The sequence below is a fragment of the Rhipicephalus microplus genome, chromosome 8 (assembly GCF_043290135.1).
Source record: "Rhipicephalus microplus isolate Deutch F79 chromosome 8, USDA_Rmic, whole genome shotgun sequence".
In the NCBI taxonomy this organism is placed as follows: domain Eukaryota; kingdom Metazoa; phylum Arthropoda; class Arachnida; order Ixodida; family Ixodidae; genus Rhipicephalus; species Rhipicephalus microplus.
This window is the reverse complement of record NC_134707.1, coordinates 14,931,447-14,951,124: the sequence shown is the minus strand read 5'-3', so window position 1 is coordinate 14,951,124 and position 19,678 is coordinate 14,931,447. Positions and strand designations below refer to the sequence as shown.

Sequence of the window (19,678 nt, the reverse complement as noted above, 5' to 3'; positions counted from 1 at the left end):
CCGAAATCCTCGGCTTCGTAGGCGTTTTCAATGGCCGTCCTGTTGCAAATGTAGGTTGACAACGTGCTTGGAGGTATGCCGTGTTTCCTCGCAATTTCGTATTTGCTCGAGTTCCCTTGGTCAACCTTTCGCAAAATCTCCACCTTCTCCTTGACAGTCTTTGCGCAGTAGTTTCCCTGCGACATTTTGCAACTTCGATGCGGAATAAGACGGCTTGACGGCGTGAACGAACAACGTGCTCGAGGAACAAAGTGACGCTGCGGGGAGCGGCCTAGGACTGCTAGGACTACACCGCGGACTCCTCAGCGTCCCGTGGGTCCCGCGGACAAGTGGCGCCAGGCGCTGAGATAGCGGGAGGGCTACGGGAAAAAAAAAAAAAATTGCTCCCTGGATTTTGGAGGCCATACTTTGCTCGCCTTTTGCTCGGAGGCCACTTGAAGCTCGAAAAAACTTGTCGTGCCATCTATCGTTCGACCGTAAAAGCTTCCACTAGTGTTTGACGATGATGACGCTCGGCGGTGCGCGCTTCGAATTATCCGTAGAGGCAGCAATTTCTGTTCGAATTAACGAATCGTTTTACACATGGTCTCCTATGCACTGCGGACCGGACTGCGGCGATCATTTCGAATTATTTAAAATTTCGAATTAATGAGGTGTGAATTAACTAGCTTTCACTGTATACGCAACATTTGAGAAATACGCTATTGATTAGCTCTCTTACAGTGATTGAATCAATCTGGGGACGTTGCTGTGATCTAGAAACAGTATTTTGTTTGTCATTTTTTTACGTAGTTCTGGTTTTGAAGCAGTTTGTGTCCCTCGTACTAAGGTAAAGTGGGCCTTACCAAGCGTGCACACGTCCCGCCAAGCTGTACGCTGAAGTTACAAACTGTTCTTAGTGCATGCTACTATCTCCTTTCTTCGCCTCTTGCTGGTGGGAATTATTGCGATTAGAAGCTATCGTACTGAGAATTTGTACTAAATTGTACTGTTATACTGAGTAACATTACTGTGATACTGTACATTACACATTATTTTGTTTTGTGTTATACTATACATACACATTGCTGCTGTTTTATACTGTGTCATACTGATTAAAACATGCCGTATGTACTCGTGTAATGAATGCACTTGCATAATAAATGCACCCCCAACTTCAGTCGTTAAAGGGTTACTCAATAGGCCCCATAACAAATTTTAGTTGGACAGTGGAAGTTGTTGGTTGTCCGATGAGGAACATTTTGCCACAAAAATTTTTTGAATCTGTTCATCACGAGCGGAGAAAACGGGTTTTTTGAAGCGGCGCGAAACGAGGATGAAAGGAGGCGAGCTCGAAACCCTTGCCGCTCCTCCGCGTTGCCTTTGCGAGCCAAATCTCTTTCCCACCTTCTCCGGCATCCGACCAAGAGGTCACATGCGCATGACGTGCCCAAACAAGTCCAACTACCGAGCACGTGAGCGGCGTTGCTTTGTTGACTAGCGTCATTTTGTGGTCTTCTGCCTCTTTCTGCCGGATTGTTTGGAAGTGCTGGCTTAGATGCAGTAGAGTAGATGAGCACAATGAGTGCGCGAATCCATAGGAGCGTTTCAATGCGGTCGTCTGCTCCATGCGCTAACTGCGGGGACACGAACGCGTGCGAAACGCTGGTACATAAGCCCCGCATCTCGTGGCATTTCACGGGAGAAAATGAAACAAAAGCGCGCACAATTTTTTACTGCGTCTCATTATTTATTTCAAGTTTTATTCATCTCTTAAAGCAACAAATACATAAACTACGCATGTTGTGTTAAATAATTTTTGCCATGTCACGTGGTATACTGTTGACAACGTCAGGGCAGAGTCGTCTACGTAGAGGACCAATGTCACCGCATTGCCATTACGTAGGGCCATTCCTACGCCCACGTCATGCCCTCAGTCTCTACGCGTGCGCCGGCAGAGGGGAGGGGGAGCAGCTTTCATCTTGAAATTTGACCCACTTCCGCGGCGCGTAGTGTTGCAGATTTTGGCAGACGTGATCATGAACGCGTCGTCTACGCAAAATTGTCAAACCTGGTGAGTGGCCCTTTAAAATGTGCATTTCTTTTTCTGTTGCGTAATACACACACTCCTTACATTGATCTAGTGCAGTCCCCCAAACCGACACCTGGTGCCGCCTTGCCCGTTAGACCTTTTCTGTATTGTATTATGCCGACTCCCCTCGGCCACTATGGCATGCCACCTTCACTTGCTGCCTCAGTTTTTTTTCTATCTGTGCGTGGCACGTCCCCCTTCTTTTTTATTTATTCGTGCACCACAGCGAGGTTCACGAATGATGCGAGTGTAGAGACATCGCAGCTGACCACTATGGCACGCCACGTTCACCCGGTGCCTCCAATGTTTTTTCTATCTGTGATCTGTGCGTGGCATGTCCCCTTTCTTTTTGCAAATGCAACGTGCATTTCATGTACAACGGTCGCTTCCTGCAAATAGGAAACATTAAGCACGGGATTTTTGCACGATGACGACAGGATTTGCTGTCGTGGCTGTTGCGAAGGCCCATTCATTGCCATCGCATCACAGGTTTCCTGAAATCGGAAAAGATCTCTTGTCGCCCAGAAAAGATCGTGAGCTGCTACAATTTCGGCAACATGGTAGAACCTTTGATTCTTGCTTAGGCTGCTCTTTGCTCTTCATGCTTGTTATTCACGCTTGCTTCAAGGAACGAGAAATATAGGCTACCTTTTCTAGAGTCAGTTCTCATGCTGACAACGATGCAGCTGCCGTATTGTGTCATTAATCTAGTTATTGGTAGCTTGTTTTGATGCTTTGTTGGTATCTTGCTGTAATGCTGGTTACTCGCTGCAATGTCAATGCGGCAGCGTGGTAGTCGTGTGAGGTTGCCACAGTGTTGGCGAAGTGCGTAGTAGCGCACGCTCCTGAGCGCCCCTCGAGATTACAGAATATACCACTGTTACGGTTAAAAGGTTGCGAGAAAAAAAAAAAAGACGTGAAGCTCTTTTATTTAGTGCGCTGTCGATGCAGGCAGGCGGTGTGGGGACAGCTTGCAGAAGATACTGCCATGAACCACCAATAATGAGCAAATTGCAACAAAGAAGCTGTTCCCAAACTGTGTACGCGTAAGTGAATTGCAAAAGGTTAAGCAGCCTAAAGGTTTTTGCATTACCGCATTGTTTGCCGATTCCAAAAAAGTTTTCATGAAATTTGCTCTGCATAATAAACAGACCCCCAACTTTGCACCAATTTTTCGGAGAAAAAAAAAAAAAAGCGGTCATTACGTGAGTATATGTGGTATTGTACTAGTGACTTGTACCGATTTTAGTATTCATGATCAAGTGACTTTGACTTTTAATGATATTGTACATAGAGTTGGAACTTTTATTGTACCAATGAGAGCAGAGATGCGATTTTGGATGGGGAACAGTGCAGTTGTTTGCTTGCTCCCTTGGCAAATTTTTCTTCCCTGCAGCTTTCTTTTTTATCTTAGGGATTACCCCTCCATTCTATCTAATCTGTGGCATGACCTTGACTTTGCTCTGCTTGCAGGTAATGTTTCTCGGGGAAATAGAAGAGATCCTCGACGTGATAGAGCCAACCCAATTTGCCAGGATTCAGGAACCCCTTTTCAAGCAAATAGCCAAGTGTGTCTGTAGCCCACACTTTCAGGTGAGCACTCCTTTCCTTCCTTTTGTCTTTGTGGGCTGCGTTTCACTTGAAAGCCAAGTGCCAGCGTCTTGACTATGCTGTGTCAATTAAGACGTACTAGAGTAATGTTTACATGGCAAAAGTAGTGGTTCAGTATTTAGAGTGCTGGCCTGAAAGGTGCACATTCAATCCCGGCTATGGTGGCTGTGTTCTGATAGGGGTGGGGGTCAGTCAAGGTGGCGTAGTGATTGTGCTACTCGGTTGCTGCTGCAAAGGTCGCAGGTTCGATCGCAGATGTGATGGTCGCATTGATGTAGGTGAAATGCCAGAGGCTTGTGTTCTGTGCGATCTCAGTGCACATTAAAAACATCGGATGGTCTAAATTCTGGGAGTCCTCTGCTATGGCATACTTTGTGGTGATATGGTGGTTTTGGGATGTAAAGCCTCGGATAATATTAATATTATAGATAGAGGCTGAAAGCAAGAGGTAGTGTACTGTCCGATGTTAGTGCATGTAGGAGAACCCCAGGCAAGGCAATTGAAATCGCCTTCCACTACTGTGCCTCTCGTGGCTAGAATCGCATTTGAGTGTTAAACCTGATAAACCACAAGGAAGTGATATTTTTAGGTAGAAATTCAGTGTTCAGCATTTTTCATCTTATTTCATATGAAACAACAGTAAAAGCTAGTGTTTCAGACTGATTACTGCACGAAATGAAACGTTACATAAATCAGACGACAGAAAAGTCTGTGTATACTGTTATCAGCGCAATGTACGAACATGTTTGGTAATCCTGTGCAACTTCTCCCAATCTCTCTCTTCACCGCCTCCAGGTGGCAGAGCGGGCACTGTACTTCTGGAACAACGAGTACATCCTAAGCTTGATTGAGGAGAACAATCAGGTGGTGATGCCGCTCATGTTCCCGGCGCTGTACCGCATCTCTAAGGAGCACTGGAACCAGACCATCGTGGCGCTCGTCTACAACGTGCTCAAGACCTTCATGGAGATGAACACCAAGCTCTTCGACGAGCTCACGTCTGCTTACAAGTCTGAGCGGCAGAGGTCAGTGCTCTCCTTTTGCTGCTACTGGCTGGCACTGTTGCATCGGTTGTGGCTGCGGTGTTGCATGTGGCAACAATGCAGGCGTGCGGTAGCATGCGCTTGGTGTTTTTCGGAGGAACCTTGCACAGTCTGCAAAAACCACAAAAATTCGCGAACCGTGCGAGTTCTCGCCGAACTCCGGGGGTTGAATGGCTGCGCCATGTTGCCCGCACTATTGCGCTGGAACTGCTCCTATGCGGTCTTTGGTGCCTTCATGGGCCGCCATCTGCGACGTGGCGGACTCGAGCAGGCTTCTATCATCATCATCATCATCACCTGATGCGCTTTCTGTGACGTTGGTGACTGCACAGTACAGTTTCGTAGCCACGGCAAAACAATGAATGCAACGTGTCATGTCTTCTACCCGCAAAAAACACTCCATGTGGTTCCAGCTTTCGATGCAGTGTGTGAGCCTCAGCCAGTGTCTGTTCTTTTTTTTGTCTGTTTGGCAATCATATTTCGCTGTTTCGTTCACTGATTTTGCTTTGAAATGTATACATTGTACATCATTGTGCTTGGCCGAGCATATTTAGGGTGTCTTTGTGCCACAAAACAGTGGCACACATTGCCTCGCGTCAGCGCTGCATGTCCAGTATGTCGAATTGTTGCAGCTAAATTTAAACATTGCCTCAAAGAAATACGAAGACGGTTCCTTTGTGTGTACGTATAAATTTAGCTGCAACCATTTGACATGCAAGATTACCAATAAGCCCAGTTGCAAACAGTTTTAATATCCAGTACTTCTCGGTCACAGACTACGTGTTCACTAGAGGGAGTGACATGGCATGCCTGCGCCGATGTCGGCGTTAGCTCCTGTTTTAAGGGTGGTGACATCCATTAACTGCTCTGCGACCAAATTGTGTCAGATCGGTAGACATGGACATGCATGTGCGCACCTGTTTATTGTGCTGCTGCGTTGAGTTGGTCTATATGTACCCCGGCGAAATGTAATGGCACATGTCACCATTCTTTACTAAGGAACGCTGGCATCAAGGTACCCTGTTTTCGGTAGCAGAGTACAGAGTGCACAGTTTTTGAGATAGAAAACGGAGGTAAGCTGGATGACACTTATTCTTACTCGGAGAAAGATGTCCGAAGTATTTTTTTTTTCTTTTTTGAGAGTTGCTTTCTTTGCACCGACTTGAACGTGGTCTATTGTTCTTTTGATAGAGGATGTCCGTTTTCCCTGTTATCTTTTCACAGGGAGAAGAAGCGCGAGAAGGAACGAGATGAGCTCTGGAAGCGGCTGTCCCAGCTTGAGCTGAACCACAGGTCCCGGGTGGCAGGCAACAACGCCACGGCTGGAAACTCCGCGTTGGTGGCGTCCTCTTCCTCCCGTCCGGGCACCTCGCCACCTACAAACAGCGGTGGCAGCAGCAACTAGCTTCTCAACTTTCTTTTTATCTGCTTTCTTTGCGCCGGCGGTACCCCTCATGCCCTTCCATCCTCCACCGCCCGCCCGCCTTTCCAAGACGCGCGAGGGACGACGTCAAGGGCCATGCTCTCTCTCAGCAAAGAGAGGAAAGAGGTTATACCGCCACAAGTCGACGACTGAAGAAGCACCAGCATGGAAAAGAAACAGTGGCAACAATTCAATTTGCGAGAAAAAAAAGGTGGTGACAGCCTGCTCGCATTTATTACAAAATTTTTTCCCCAAAGCTTTTCCCCCTCCCGGCTTAACTAATGCATTTTTCATGTCTAGTTCTCTTAGTTTTCTCCCAAACCCTCTTTCTTCTCCCCCCAGCACTAGAGCTTGTCAAGCCTGTGCTGCCCACCGACTTGTATGTGGCGCTCAAGGCGAGGCTTTCTGCGCAGCAGGAGAAACTGCTGAAATGCTTCTGGGGCTACATTTCCATGCTTGCATCTTTAGCTGTCAAGTATTTTATCAGCCTCAAGCTTCTGGTTTTCAGCTACCGCCGCCACCACCACGTCAGGCTTGCTGTGTTTACTGTATGCTGCTTTGGAATGCGGCAGGCTGTTAGTTTCTTGTCTCCTGCTTCGCTGAAAGCCGCAACGCAGCTGCCTTCATATCCCAACGTCCCATTCCGTCTTTAAACAACGATTGGTCGACAGAAACGTACGGTTAGATCCACCTTTGGCTGCCTCTCTGAGCTATCCTGAATGTGTTGTGCCTCCACAAGACCCGCGTCGTTCTTCCCTGTGCCCTTTTAAGTTATCTGCCGCGGTTCGTGGGTGGCAGTCTAGTGTGGTGACTAGTTGCGACGACACGGAAGTGACGACAGAGAGGCAGTGTGTGGCAAGTGCCGTGCGCCAGCTGGAACCTTCGGCGATGCTGTGCTGCAACGGATGCGAGAGTTGAAGGGATGGAGTCGGAGGGGAATAGGACGAGACGCACCACTGACGGCAACGGCCGTGAAGGAAAAAAGTGATGTACGCAGAGCCAGAAACTAAAAAGACGAAAGTGTGACAGTGTGTAGTATGATGATCCCGTTTTTTTTTTTTTTTTTTCCATACTGCTATGCTTGCATGTCTTAGGGCTTCATTGTCTTCTTACCCTTTTTCGCTTGCCACCAATGTTTCAAGGATCACTGTCGCACCAAACGACAAAAGTGGCCTGGGTCGGCACATTTACTTTTCGTATTCATGCGTACTTTAGTTTTTTTTTTCTTACGGTACTGTGTCTTGTGCAGAATATCTGTGTACAGCGAGTTCATACCTATCTTTCTTTCTTTTTTTCCTGTTGTTGTTTCTCTACAGACTCTTGATCGGATTTGTTGCGTGCGATGCAAGCCTGTAGCGAAGTGTTTTTCACATTGTGAGAAGTTAACTCTGAAAAGGGGTGTATTGTTGTTCTTTTTCCTTTCTCGGTGAGTGTCATCGTTAAATGGGCTTTTTGTCAAGTCTTTTTTGTTCTTTTAGAAATCGTTTCACAGCACTTTCTCGATGCAAACCATGTGATTAACAGACGAGTGCGTACTATGTTGTGCATAACATCGCTGTGAAACAAGGTTGGAATATGGGTTTGTGTCATTGGTCTGTTTTATTTGCTGTGACGGTATGGCTACCACTTGTGGTCGGGATGCTAGAAAGCGTTTGAATGAGCTTATGCTTGCTTACGCAGTCATTTGATTATAAGACAACTGGAAATTCACGGTTCCCATCAAGTTGCGATGGCGTAGCTGAAGTCGCGGAATAGTTGAAATTTACTGGACGGCTCCTGCATAGCAGTGTTGTTTATTTCTGGGTGCCCCATCGACTGTGCTGGATAGTTGCCATCTTTCTCTGTCCAAGCCAGATAAACTGATAGCAGTGGCCAGTAAACATCATTTCATCATCCTCGAAAACCGCGCTCAACACAAAACGTTGAAGACATTGCGGTTGCTCGAAAGAGATGATGCCGATTCCATATTATTAGCTCTACTCTGTGTGTAGCGTGGTACTTAGTTTTTTTTTGTATCTGCATTTTTGATCGTACGCAGAGTGTGATACAGAACGTTTCATTTTCAGCATAAGCTTGTGACGTCTAGATGTAGAGTAGTGTTAATTGCTCGAAAGCACATCTACACGGTTTCTTTTTGTATGTATACTAGATGTGGTTGCAAACTTGCGGTATAATGTCATATCACTAAATTTTAGCTGCCGCGCTCATAGGGAACAGTCTTCAACGGTGTGTCTTTGTAACGTGCCTGTAGGTCGCGTTGTAGTTCAGGGCCTTGAAATGCGGTGTCACAGTCTGAAATGGTTACGGGGACCGCTTTATAACATCAGTGCTCTTTTGGTGGGCACTGAACTACTTTGCAAGCAAGACTGCATTTGTTGTGCAAATTTGCAAAAGGGGCTTTCTCGTATAATTTGTGGTGGTAGTGAGCAAGCTTTTTGCAATGCACATTTTTGAATGCATATGTACGCTTGCTGTCAGTGCAAGAATGCGGTAGTCACAGGAGCTGAAGCAGAGTCTGCAGGCAGACAGCGCGAGAGATGCTCGCTTTGGCAGGTTAGGGAAGATGCCAGTTTCTGCGTACACGAAAGCACAGTGCAGTGTGGAAACAACGTCTGACATGTCTGCAACATGGCTTTCCACTCCCACATTTACCTTGCCCATTTAGGCGCAGTGCAATGAATTTCTGCTTCATTTTCTTCTGCAATTTCTATGCGAGTCATGCCGTCTAGTACTGGATAAATGGTGCGGGCCATAATTTGTCTGGGAGTTTAGCCTCGGTGATGCCAAATGTGTTAGTCATGCATCTTAAATTATGTTTCGTCCTTCGGAGTGATTTTTTTTTATAATACGAGGTGTGCTTGAGGTGAAAAAGTAACGGGCCACTTTTTCTGGTTTATAAGCGGTACTTTTTTTTTTGTATTAAGAGGTAGTAAGAAGTTTGAAGAGCCATAAAAATTTTTGCATTAGAGTACATTGAGTACAGCATTGTTAAAGCCTGCAATGCAAATCTCGGTTCACTACCCCCAGTGGTTTTTCCTGTCTAATTTTATTTGCTGTCATGCATTTTTTTATGATTAACATTATTTCTGAATAAATGTAGCAATGATGTTTGTGTGTGGAGGACCTCACTAACTGCAATGTGTGAATCATTTGGAGATTGGAACTAGCTCTTGAAACTGTCAAGAAGGAAACATTTTGATCAATAGTGTCATGTCTGCAATTGTTTCAGCATTCACCACTACATTTTCCAAACTGCTGAGATTTCTTTTTGTTATATATATATATATATAAATATATATATAGAAAAGCAACTTTAGTTGCTAGGACTGAGTTGCTGCAGGTTTCGCATATATGGGCTCAGTTCGGCTTAAACCAATGGCCTCGCTTGTCCGAGCTATGTTTCGATCGTCGCAATGGATTTTTCGGCTCCGGACGAACAGCCCTTGCATCAACAGGAGTGATGTGTGTGTGCGCCAGCGTGTGTCGAAAGTTCTTACCATAAGGATACGTCGGCCCGAATTTCAAATCCGGGAAGATCCGTTTTTGGACCGGTGGCACCTCCCGGAAACTTCATTTCACCCATAAGTTTGTTCGCATTTCTTGAACTCCCTCCCTCCTGTTTGTTCATTGTAATTCATTGTGTTCACTTCTCGCCATCTTTCATTGTTCACCTCTGAAAGTCTGCGGTACCTGGGAAGCATAAGCGTTCTGCGGCGGACAAATGTAGTGGGATGGAGTAATCGAACCTTCATGCAGTGGCGAGCCTCTCCTGTAAAGATGTCTTCGAACGAGCGTCAGTTCATTTTTTTTCCTGCCATGCAACGCTTTTTGACGTCGGTCGTTTCGTCACCGTGGCAAGTTAGCCTTAACTGCACAGTTTCTTGTGAGTAACAGTTTTCCAAAGACTTTGTACACTTTATGCCTTGCATGGTCGTCACTTCCTCTACAACAAGCCTCTGTCCACTTCTCTCGCTTCTCTCCCAGTCATACAATAACTGTTCTTTCTGACCCTGAAGGATGCTGGAAATTAGAAGGGTACTGGAAGGAGGGTCTTGCTTTGATGAGCAACATTTATTTTGCAAGCTAGCGGTTGCGTGCCGTCCTGTTAACCCGTTGCCAGAGATACGGGGGGTGGGGTGACACGTTGGGGCGACTGTGGCAGCATGACCACCAGAAATACGTCAAATGACGTGGCGCTGGACCAAGCAGTGTCCGCGTAAAGTCGTCATAGCCGTGTAGGTTTATTTCCGGAGAGGATCGAGTCATCTTCCTTTCTTTGTAACGTTCGGGGCTATGCTCATAGTACACGCCTGCGTCGTGAAGGAGCGCTGTGCATCGATGTCTCACGAGACGTCGCAGACTGCGAGAGCGAAGAGTTTCCACTACTATAATCCTTCCTGCTGCATTTCTCGGGTGCAATTCCGGACACATGCCGGTTTTAGTGGCCTGGTCCGCCACTTCGTAATGTCTTGCTTTTTATTAAGTAACGGTGTGCTTTTTCCAATTGGTTGGGGACAGGAATGGCGGACTTGGGCAAGATGATGGCGGGAATGTTGTGTCCAGAGTATCGCCCCTTTGCACTGAAAGCGAACAAGACAGGAAGTGTTCGGTGGAGTGGGAGGAGAAAAAAAAGCTGATATATACGCTTCCGGAGGTTCCTTTTTCCGGCATACTGACTTTCCTTCTGACCCTTCCCTACCTTTTCTCTTCCCACAGCTGCCGTTGAATGTGTAACATACAAGTAAATAGCGCAGTTCGTTGAGGTAGCGAGTTTTACTTTTCTGACTTCGTATGTGTAACTTGCCCACCTCACACAGCGTAGGTGATGATGTTTGGGCGATGATACACTGTTGATCCTGGGGTAAGAAAAAAAACGACGTACGTGAATATAATACGACTGAAGTAATGATGGAGTGTGGCCTGTTGTTTATATGTTTATTACCTCCTCTGCCTTGTGGAGAACTTTTTTTTTATTATTCACACCGCCTCGTCCTTTATTTTCCTGACTCACTGTGAAAAGCCGGTGGTGAAGAAAACACTGGCAGCGCCTGAAACGTGAGTCGCTAGATGACACCTTTTGTTTTTGTTTTCATTTCGTGAGAGAACACCTTCACCCTTAATTATTAACTATTAACCAGTGACTTGTAAAGCATCACTTGTCACAAACTGTGAGGATGGGTGATGTGCTGTATAAAAATGAAAAAGGAGTAATAAAAAAATTTGTGACATGTCCACTGATCACTGCTGTCACTGTGTGCGGATTATGCCATGTCGCTTCTTAATGTGCGTGAAGTCCCCGGTTTTCTAGACATTTCTAGGGACTTCGAGTGCGCATTGTGCTGCCCGCGTAGGATCCTGGTTCATTCGAGTCTTCAAGATATATCGCGCTTGAGATGTTGAACCTTTTGCATAATAAATTTGTCTTCAATTTATTTCATTTTGCAATGCACTGTTCGATATGATCACTTCGCTCAAGGCACTACGACGTTCGACGTGCCGCTTCCAGCAAGCATTGTAAAACGTTAAACTTTTAACTTTTCGTACTGCAGGCACTTCTGGCGTCTATCTACGTATCTTTCCGCTTACGTCTGAATGCTCTCGGGATCAACTCCATAGCATGGCGTGGACCAAATCAGTATGGGAAGGTAAGATTGCTTGACGAACATGACGTGCTGGTCAAGACATGATTAGTGTCTAAATGTGTACGTCGTGAAACACTATGCCAATCAGTGGCACATACCCGCGGGTGGGTATGTGTCGAATGTTATTGACACTTATTCTACCCAGGAACGGCAATGACACGCACAGGTAGCTGCCACCGGTAGCAGACAGCAGCGTTGACCCGACAACTGTATCGAATAAACGTCAGGTTCTCAGCAGGAATTGAACCCCAGCAATGCACTTTCATAAACATTGCATATGTACTCCTATACAGCCGTCACGTCGGATTAACGTCAACGGTATTGGGTGCCATCCGCTCAAGTTTATTATTCTAGCAGTATCCAGGGCTACCATCCTCGCTAGCACCAGAGCTTCAGATCAGCTTATCGCTTCTGGTGTTGCTGATATGCATGTTCCTGCTGGCATCGTTGCGCAAGTGCAAACAACTGTTTATAGTGTGCGGGACGCGAGCGCAGCTTGAAATCTGTACAGAGAAGCGACTAGTGCTTCCCTGGAGGTCAAACAACTATATTTCGGCGACTGTGCGGCCTCTAGGGCTCGGTCTCGCACCAGCGCACCACTTTCTTACACGCAACATGATAACGTTTCACCAAGATGGGAAGGGGTGTCTCACTTCTTCTGTGCGACCGTGAGGCCGTCACAATACAAACATTTGCGAATGTTCAATGGATGTCTGTGCGTACAACACTTGCACGCATATTTTGCGTCATTCCATAACGTGTCGCTCGATGAAAAAATTGCCACATGGTCGCCTTCACTCCGCATGCCTCGCATATGACGTCGATTCCCAAGGTACGTGGGATCTGCCGAATGAAAAATGCGAATGCATTTCTTAGTTGGCCTATGTCAGGCATCCGGCGTTGTCCGCGGCGCCGCTTTCACTCTCCTCCCACAGCGACAGATGAGGCCGCCAGCGCTTATCCTTGCCCCTAGCAACCGGAGCATGTGGTGCGAAAGTGTAACAGAGGGTAGGTGCAGTGTTTCGCCGTTCGCTCACCTCCCTGCGCCACATTTTCCCGGCCGCTCGCGCCTCACTCTCGACCGTTCGCTGGCAGGGCGCCTCTCACGAACATCCGGAAATATGTGCTCGAGACGCCGCAGAAAAGCGCGAACACGGAGCCGAGAACGCTGTCTGTTCTGTTCACTTCATAGTATTTTTAGCCGTGCACGCTAGCTACTAGAGCTGGAAACGCACTCGCATTTCTCACGACAGAAAAATGCCACGTGTGACGAACGGCTTTATTAGCTGCACGGTGTAAGAAAAAAAAAGAATATTCTGACGCTGGGTTCTCACGTGCGAAACACATTTATGTACGCTCTGCAATGCATTCGCATTTCCTCACGATTGCCTCCGGTGAGGTGGGGGAAATTTTTATATTTTTGCTCGAAGTGAACGTAGCCAAAAATAATTCGCAATAAATTTTTAGCCAGAGATTTTATTATTGCCAATGGAGCACCTGAGACTTCAGGACAGGTATTTACTTACAAGAATTAGTTAATATAGCATGCATTAAATGGACATATCACAGTATACTGTGTCCCTCGAAGTAACATATTGATTTGACACATATACGGACAGTTCTTCAGAGGTGGCGTCTGAGAGGATTAAGAGTCGCATGTTCTATTGTGCACTTGCCTGAGACGTCTGGAAGGCGCAGGAAATCTCTCTGATTTGCCTGATCTCTCCCTTCCGAAAGCAATCTGTGACGTCATTAGATTTTTTGCACCATGTTGATGCCGATAGTCACTTATCGTTGAGATATCAAAGTCATTTGCCGAGACAGGTTACACCGTTTACTAATGGTGTGTACAATGTGTCGTAGTTGAAGCATGCATAGGCCGAAAAGGTTGCACGCAAGCTTATTCATCGCTTGTCCGTTAGCGGTTGTGGTGGGCGTAAAGGTGAGTGGCTGGATTTTGTCGCCACCTAGTGTTGTAGTGGTTGAACGAGGAGAATACGGAGCAATTATAGCAAAAGCTGAAGCCTACTATAAAAATACTGCTGCGGCGTAATGGTGATCATGTTGCCCTCACATGCTAAGTAGAGAAATACTCGCGAAACGACACAGCACGTCGTAAACTCGCTCTAGTTCGATGGAGGGACTCAAGCAATAGCTTCCACCGCTTGATAACGGTAAATGGAGGAAGGAATGTTTCGACGACGCTAGGGGCAGCCCTTTTGCTTTTCGCAGCTCGAGCTGGCTGCCTCAGGTCAGAAATATTGAAGTAAATGTTCAGAACATCATGAGATGTGGTTCGCAACAGACATATCTGATGTGGGTCGCAAGCAGAGGGGTTGTTCACATGACCCCCAAAATTTTTGATTTTGCATGCGTATATAACAGACACATACAAACATGCACGAACATGCATAATGAATAGCTAAGCGCTCGTGGAACAAACACATTCGGTCAGGCCACTGTACTTATGCGTAACCTGCAGGGGAACATGTGGCGCTACTAATGAACTGGGACCAACCAATTCCAACTGGTCCTAGTGCGACCGTCCGGTGTGGTTGTAAGATATCTAGTGGAAACTCTGTTATTTAGTCTGTAGCCCATTTCATACTCAAAACAGATCAACGGGAATCCAGATAAAGCCAGTTTGACTCTATCTGGAATCAACTGGTTCCGCCTGATTTTGAACTCATCCCGGGTGGGTGTAAAGTAGTTTACGGTGTTTTTATATACTCAATTTCTCGTTACTGCCGCGCGTGGTTGATGACATAGCTTTGAGCTAGTGAACGCCACTGAATAGATTGCCAGCCGCTGCAGATTCAATCTGATTATGTACGTATAGACGTGCAGGTGAACACATGCAATTTGCCCCGCCGTGGTGGTCTAGTGGCTAAGGTACTCGGCTGCTGACCCGCAGGTCGCGGGTTCGAATCCAGGCTGCATTTCCGATGGAGGCGGAAACTGGCACCATCTGGTTGCGACTTGTGTAAGCTTGACCATTCAGGGAGATTGTGAGACATCTAGTAGAAACAGAGATATACGCTATGTAGTTCGCTTCATACCCAACAGGGACAAGCAGGAGACCAAGTAGAATCAGCTGGTCCCTGTTTCGAAGGAAGTGGTTCCATCTGGTTTCCGACTGGTTCCTGGTGAGTATGCATTAGGCTATAGCAGATAGCAGGTTAACTTATACTTGATATCTCGCAATCGCCGCTCGTGGTTGTCAACTTCGCGCTGCTGAACGCGAGTTCGTTTTCAAGTCGCTGCAGCCACATTTTGATGGAGTCAGGAATTCGAGAACGCTAGTCTGCCTTGATTTCTTTGTACGCACGTTAACAAACATCAAGTAGTAAAAAAGTCATTTATATGTTCTTACATATATGGAACGTAACGACAATGACTAAAACTTTCGGAGATCTTAGATAGACTTATTCTGGAGCAATTAGTTCGCAGTCTACGAATGTAAGCTTCATAATTTAACTAATTACTGAAGTAGCCATTGCAGTGAAGCAAGCCGTGCTTGATATATGATCTCTTATAGAGCGAAAATTATGACTGCACGCGCTAAGCCTCTTACAAGCGTTTGCCAGCTTTCAGAACAAACTATTTGATGTTCGAGCTCATGAACTGATTGATCTTATTGCCCATAATCCACACTGGGTTATGGGTCAAGGCCTGTATTACTTGCTGCTGAGTTACTTGGTGAAGGTCAATTGTGGTTTTAGGGCAAGCTTCCTTTTTTTATTGTTAGATGTTGCCCTTGTTGCGAACATGGCTGCTTGTGGAGGTCCGCCCTTTGCACACGCGAGAATGTTGACGCGTAATCAAATAAGAGCATTGAGTTGGCTCGAAATCGATGTCAACAACATTTCAGTGCCAGCAGAGAGGCGAGTTTAATCAACACGAAGTGCACTTTCACAAAATTGACGCGACCCACAAAAGCTGGTGGCATTATTATCATTAATTTTGTTCTTGAAAGACGCCAATGTCGATTGTAACCCCTTTTATGCTTGTTTACTCGACTTGTGACGAACAAGTTTGCTCCTATTGCTCCCGAACCCCCAATTTGTGGCAGAACGTGACTAAAGCGAATGACGTTCGCACGCTGGCAACTTGGTAAAAGCGAACGACGTGTCTCTACGCGTTTTCTGAGTAATCAAGGCCTAGCGGTGACACGTGTGAGTGGTCTGACAGAATGACCTGCTCCATGGCCGGCCACTTCAAATGGTATGGCCTCCTGTGCCATTTCACCGGCACTTTGCATGTTCGGGGCTTGCATCGCGGGCCCGACAAAGCCAGGGCTACCCTTAAAAGCTGGTACACGCTGTACGCTTCGGGCTGCGTTCTGGCACTTTTCGCTGGCGAGTTTGTCTACATACTAATGGGAACCGGTAACGAGTTTCAAGGGAGCCACAGGTCTACCAAGATCTCCTACATCCTCATCTACGGATTCACCCAACTGAAGGTGGCAGTGAACGTCGCCACCTCAGCGTCCAAGGCGTCCCAATATCTGGAGTTCTTCCGAGCCGCGCAGGGCTTCGAACGGGACAGTAGATTTCGGTGGTCCAGGGACTTCTTCGCCATGTCCAAGGTATCCTTGGTGCTCAGGGTGGTCATGGTAGCCGTTTACTGCGCCGCGGCGGCCATGACCTTCGCGTACCTCACCGGACACTACAACGAGACGCCTTCACTCGCTTCCAGAACGTTACTACAGGTTGTCACTGTCCTAAACCTTATGCTCTATATTCCGCATGACACTGTCTACTCCATAGTAATGCGACCCTGCTGCGAGGTGTTGGTGGCGTACGTTCGAGCGCAGAACGAAGAACTGACACTCGTTGCCGGAAAGCCAGATCCCTCTTTTCGAATGCAGAGTGCGAGTCAGCTTCAACAGGTCAGGTCTAACTTATGTGCCATCAGAAACCTGAAGAGCCGCTTGGAGAGCATTTGCAAATGGCCGCTTCTGTTGGCAGGCGTCAACGTGTTGGCGTCGATGTCTGTGGACGCTGCTGCATCGTTCTTCAAGTTGATGTCGGGGGAAGGGATATTCTTGTCGGCCGTCTTCAGCACTTACCAGGCGCTGGACTTTGTGGAACTGTCCATGTTGAGCCAGGCGATGGTCAACGAGGTATAACACATAGCCGTTTACAACTTAGGAATAAATGCAAGGTCCAACCGAAGCCATCATGGTCCCACCCTGCAAAAACGTGCTAGAATGCATAAGAACTTGCATCATAGAATGATCATAGACAAGTGAACTAGAACCTACAATTCCTGCACAGATGTTTCGTTCAATCACATGTGTTTATTCCCGCGGAGTCAAATAATTTTCGCGCGTTTCAGATATTTGACTTGGCGTTTCAGACAAATGTTCGCGTCGCTCGTTTTTCGAAAACTTGAATGCTCCGGCAGATTCAGAGCAGTGATATCAGAGATTCTGATATCACTGCTTAGTCAATGTCCTACTTGAGGTAGGAACGACAAACCTTTTGTGTTCGGTCATCACTCTCATCAGCCTGACTACTCCCATTCTAAGGCAAATGCATCTCCCACGTTTAGCCAATCAACCCGCTTCTGTGCTTTCTACTGTCATGGTATACCTGCAAACTTCTTAATCTTATCTGCCCACCTGATTTTCTGTCTCTCCCTCACGCGTTTGCCTTCTCTTGGAACCCAGGTCAGTGTTCGGGGTACTTACTGTAATACAGAAAAAGTACTTACTCTTCGAAAGGAATACAGCTTGCACTACTTTCTTAAATAGGTGATTGATAAGTGCTCCGCAGTCTTTCGGGCGAAGATTATATTTGTGCTGAGGTAGTAACCGACTATAAATGTGGTGCGGACAGTGAAAATCTTGCGAACTCTTGAACGCTAGCTCCCTAATTGCTTAGACATAAAAAGAACGTTTTGGCTTGTCCGCTAACTTGTATCTTGCGGACTGGGCCCGGTGAGCTGAAACGTGAACGTCAGCGGCCGAGTCGGCGGCTCCATCTAGTGGCGCTGAGCCTAATGAGCGAAACACGAAGTGAGTGATAAAACAACCGAGCGTAGTTCGCTGCTTTTGTAAATTTGCGACCGCAGCACGATCGCGAACAAGCTAGATTGGACAAGAAGACAGTCACGATTGCGACAAAAAAATGTTTCGAAATTTTCTGTGTTTTGACGAAGCGTCATAAGATGTCGCTACCATCGTCCTGTAACAAGCTGCATGGCCTCCACGATTCGTTGCGGCTGCGCGAAGGTGCACTGCCGGAGCTAATCGAGGAGGTCACGCCCAATATCGTTTTTTTCCTCCACTGCCACTAACTCTTCTGCTCTTTCACTCTTTAAAATCCCTGTCTCTCTTTTATCTTTCTCTATCTCTGGGTATGATAAAGGTATCTACTGCTACATGGCAACGATCTGTTTGCGGATAGCATATGACTCGTGCGTGCAGCGGCTGTATAAGTTCCGGGATGCGTCCTAGATAGTTTAATTGATGCGACTGTGGCCGCCATCTTGAGGTACCAGCGTGTTAGGAAGTAGTTTGAGCAAGAAAGATGGTTCGGGAGATTGAGGTCAGGGAAGGTCGAGTGAACTTATCTTCTTCTCCTTATTGTCTAGCCACGTGACGGCGCTTTAGACAGCTGTCAGTGCGCATCACGTGACCTGGTGCCCTAGAAGCGCCTGAGCTTTGAACGCTACCTTGCAAAACTTTGTTAAGCTACGTTGTAAAACTTCATACCTCAATATTTTTTCGTAATAACTATAGAATAAAACAAAGTGAAGAGGAAGTTTGATTATATATTCGCCAAACGAAGGTGAAAATAGGGAAAACTGCCGTAATACATTCAGGCTGTTTGTAGAACTTTAGAACGCCTTAGTATGATGTTTTCGCCGAACCAAAATCATTGTTTAACGTGCTGAGAGAGTGTGAAGACACGGGATTATTTTTTTTCTTTTAACTTACTTTAGCTTCAATTGGATGTAGCTTTTACATATGAAAACTACGCGCTAGCTCAAGAAAATGACAAACGCGAAGTGTGACGCGTGTCTGTGTTTCAAAAAAAAAAAAAGCTCTCACTGATCGCTCCCTTCGAATCTCTTGTACCAGGCTAGCCGCATGAAAGCGATCCTCAAGACCATGGCGATAAAGGACTCGCCAGAGTGCTACATTGAACAGGTACGAAATATAAAAGGGGGACGGTTACACCTTTCGAACATGGTCAGAAAATGCTGCAGATCTGTAGCCGAAGCTCCTGCGAACATGCGAACGATTCATTATAGCACTTTACTTGGTGTGGAATTTACAATTAAGCTTCAAAGTGTGGTAGAAATCGCCTACTATGCTCGAGAAACTCATGTCGCAAGCCCAATGTGGCTTGTGACGCCACCTCGGCTTACGATCGTTGGCTGAGTTCGGCATCGTGAACTGCATTGTTAGCGCGTGCAGGCACCGCGCTCTTCAATGCTAGAATGACACATAACGTAGAGTTACACCAGTGCGATCGTGATCCCGCCGAAAGGGTGCCGCACGTCATGACCTCATCCAACTTCGTCATAGCGAACGCTAATATAGTTAATTATCGGATATAGCAAACTAAACACGAACTTTAGCTGGCCACGCTTCATTTTAGTGACATCCTTTATAAAACTAATCAGGAAATGATGAAGCCGCCACGATATCGGCTGTGACAAAGAAACAAACAGTTGGTTCGCGCATGGCTCCGAATTCGAGCGTGAAAAGCGAAGTAAACATCGAAAGTCAACTCATGGTCACATTTTTCACACAGATTCCCACCAGCGCATTCTTGCTCAAATAAATGTCAACGCAAGTTTGTCTTGCCATGCGAACTTTGTTCTGTTGCGATTGCATCTTTGGTTGTTCTGCTGTGTTGGGTTTGAAATGTCA

General features: G+C 46.5%; 1 protein-coding gene across 6 annotated transcripts in view; it reads left to right on the top strand.

Annotated features, from left to right (window-relative positions):
• The window catches only part of LOC119164164 (serine/threonine-protein phosphatase 2A 56 kDa regulatory subunit epsilon isoform), a 61,289-nt gene extending 49,903 nt beyond the window's left edge, over positions 1–11,386 (top strand). For all 6 annotated transcript variants that reach the window (XM_037416285.2, XM_037416284.2, XM_037416283.2 and 3 more), the window contains exons 8-10: positions 3,545–3,664; positions 4,478–4,707; positions 5,950–11,386. In XM_037416285.2, the coding sequence (XP_037272182.1) occupies positions 3,545–3,664; positions 4,478–4,707; positions 5,950–6,130 (531 nt within the window). In that variant the 3' untranslated portion in view covers positions 6,131–11,386. The remainder of the gene's footprint in view (positions 1–3,544; positions 3,665–4,477; positions 4,708–5,949) is intronic.
• Positions 11,387–19,678: the final 8,292 nt, after the last annotated feature.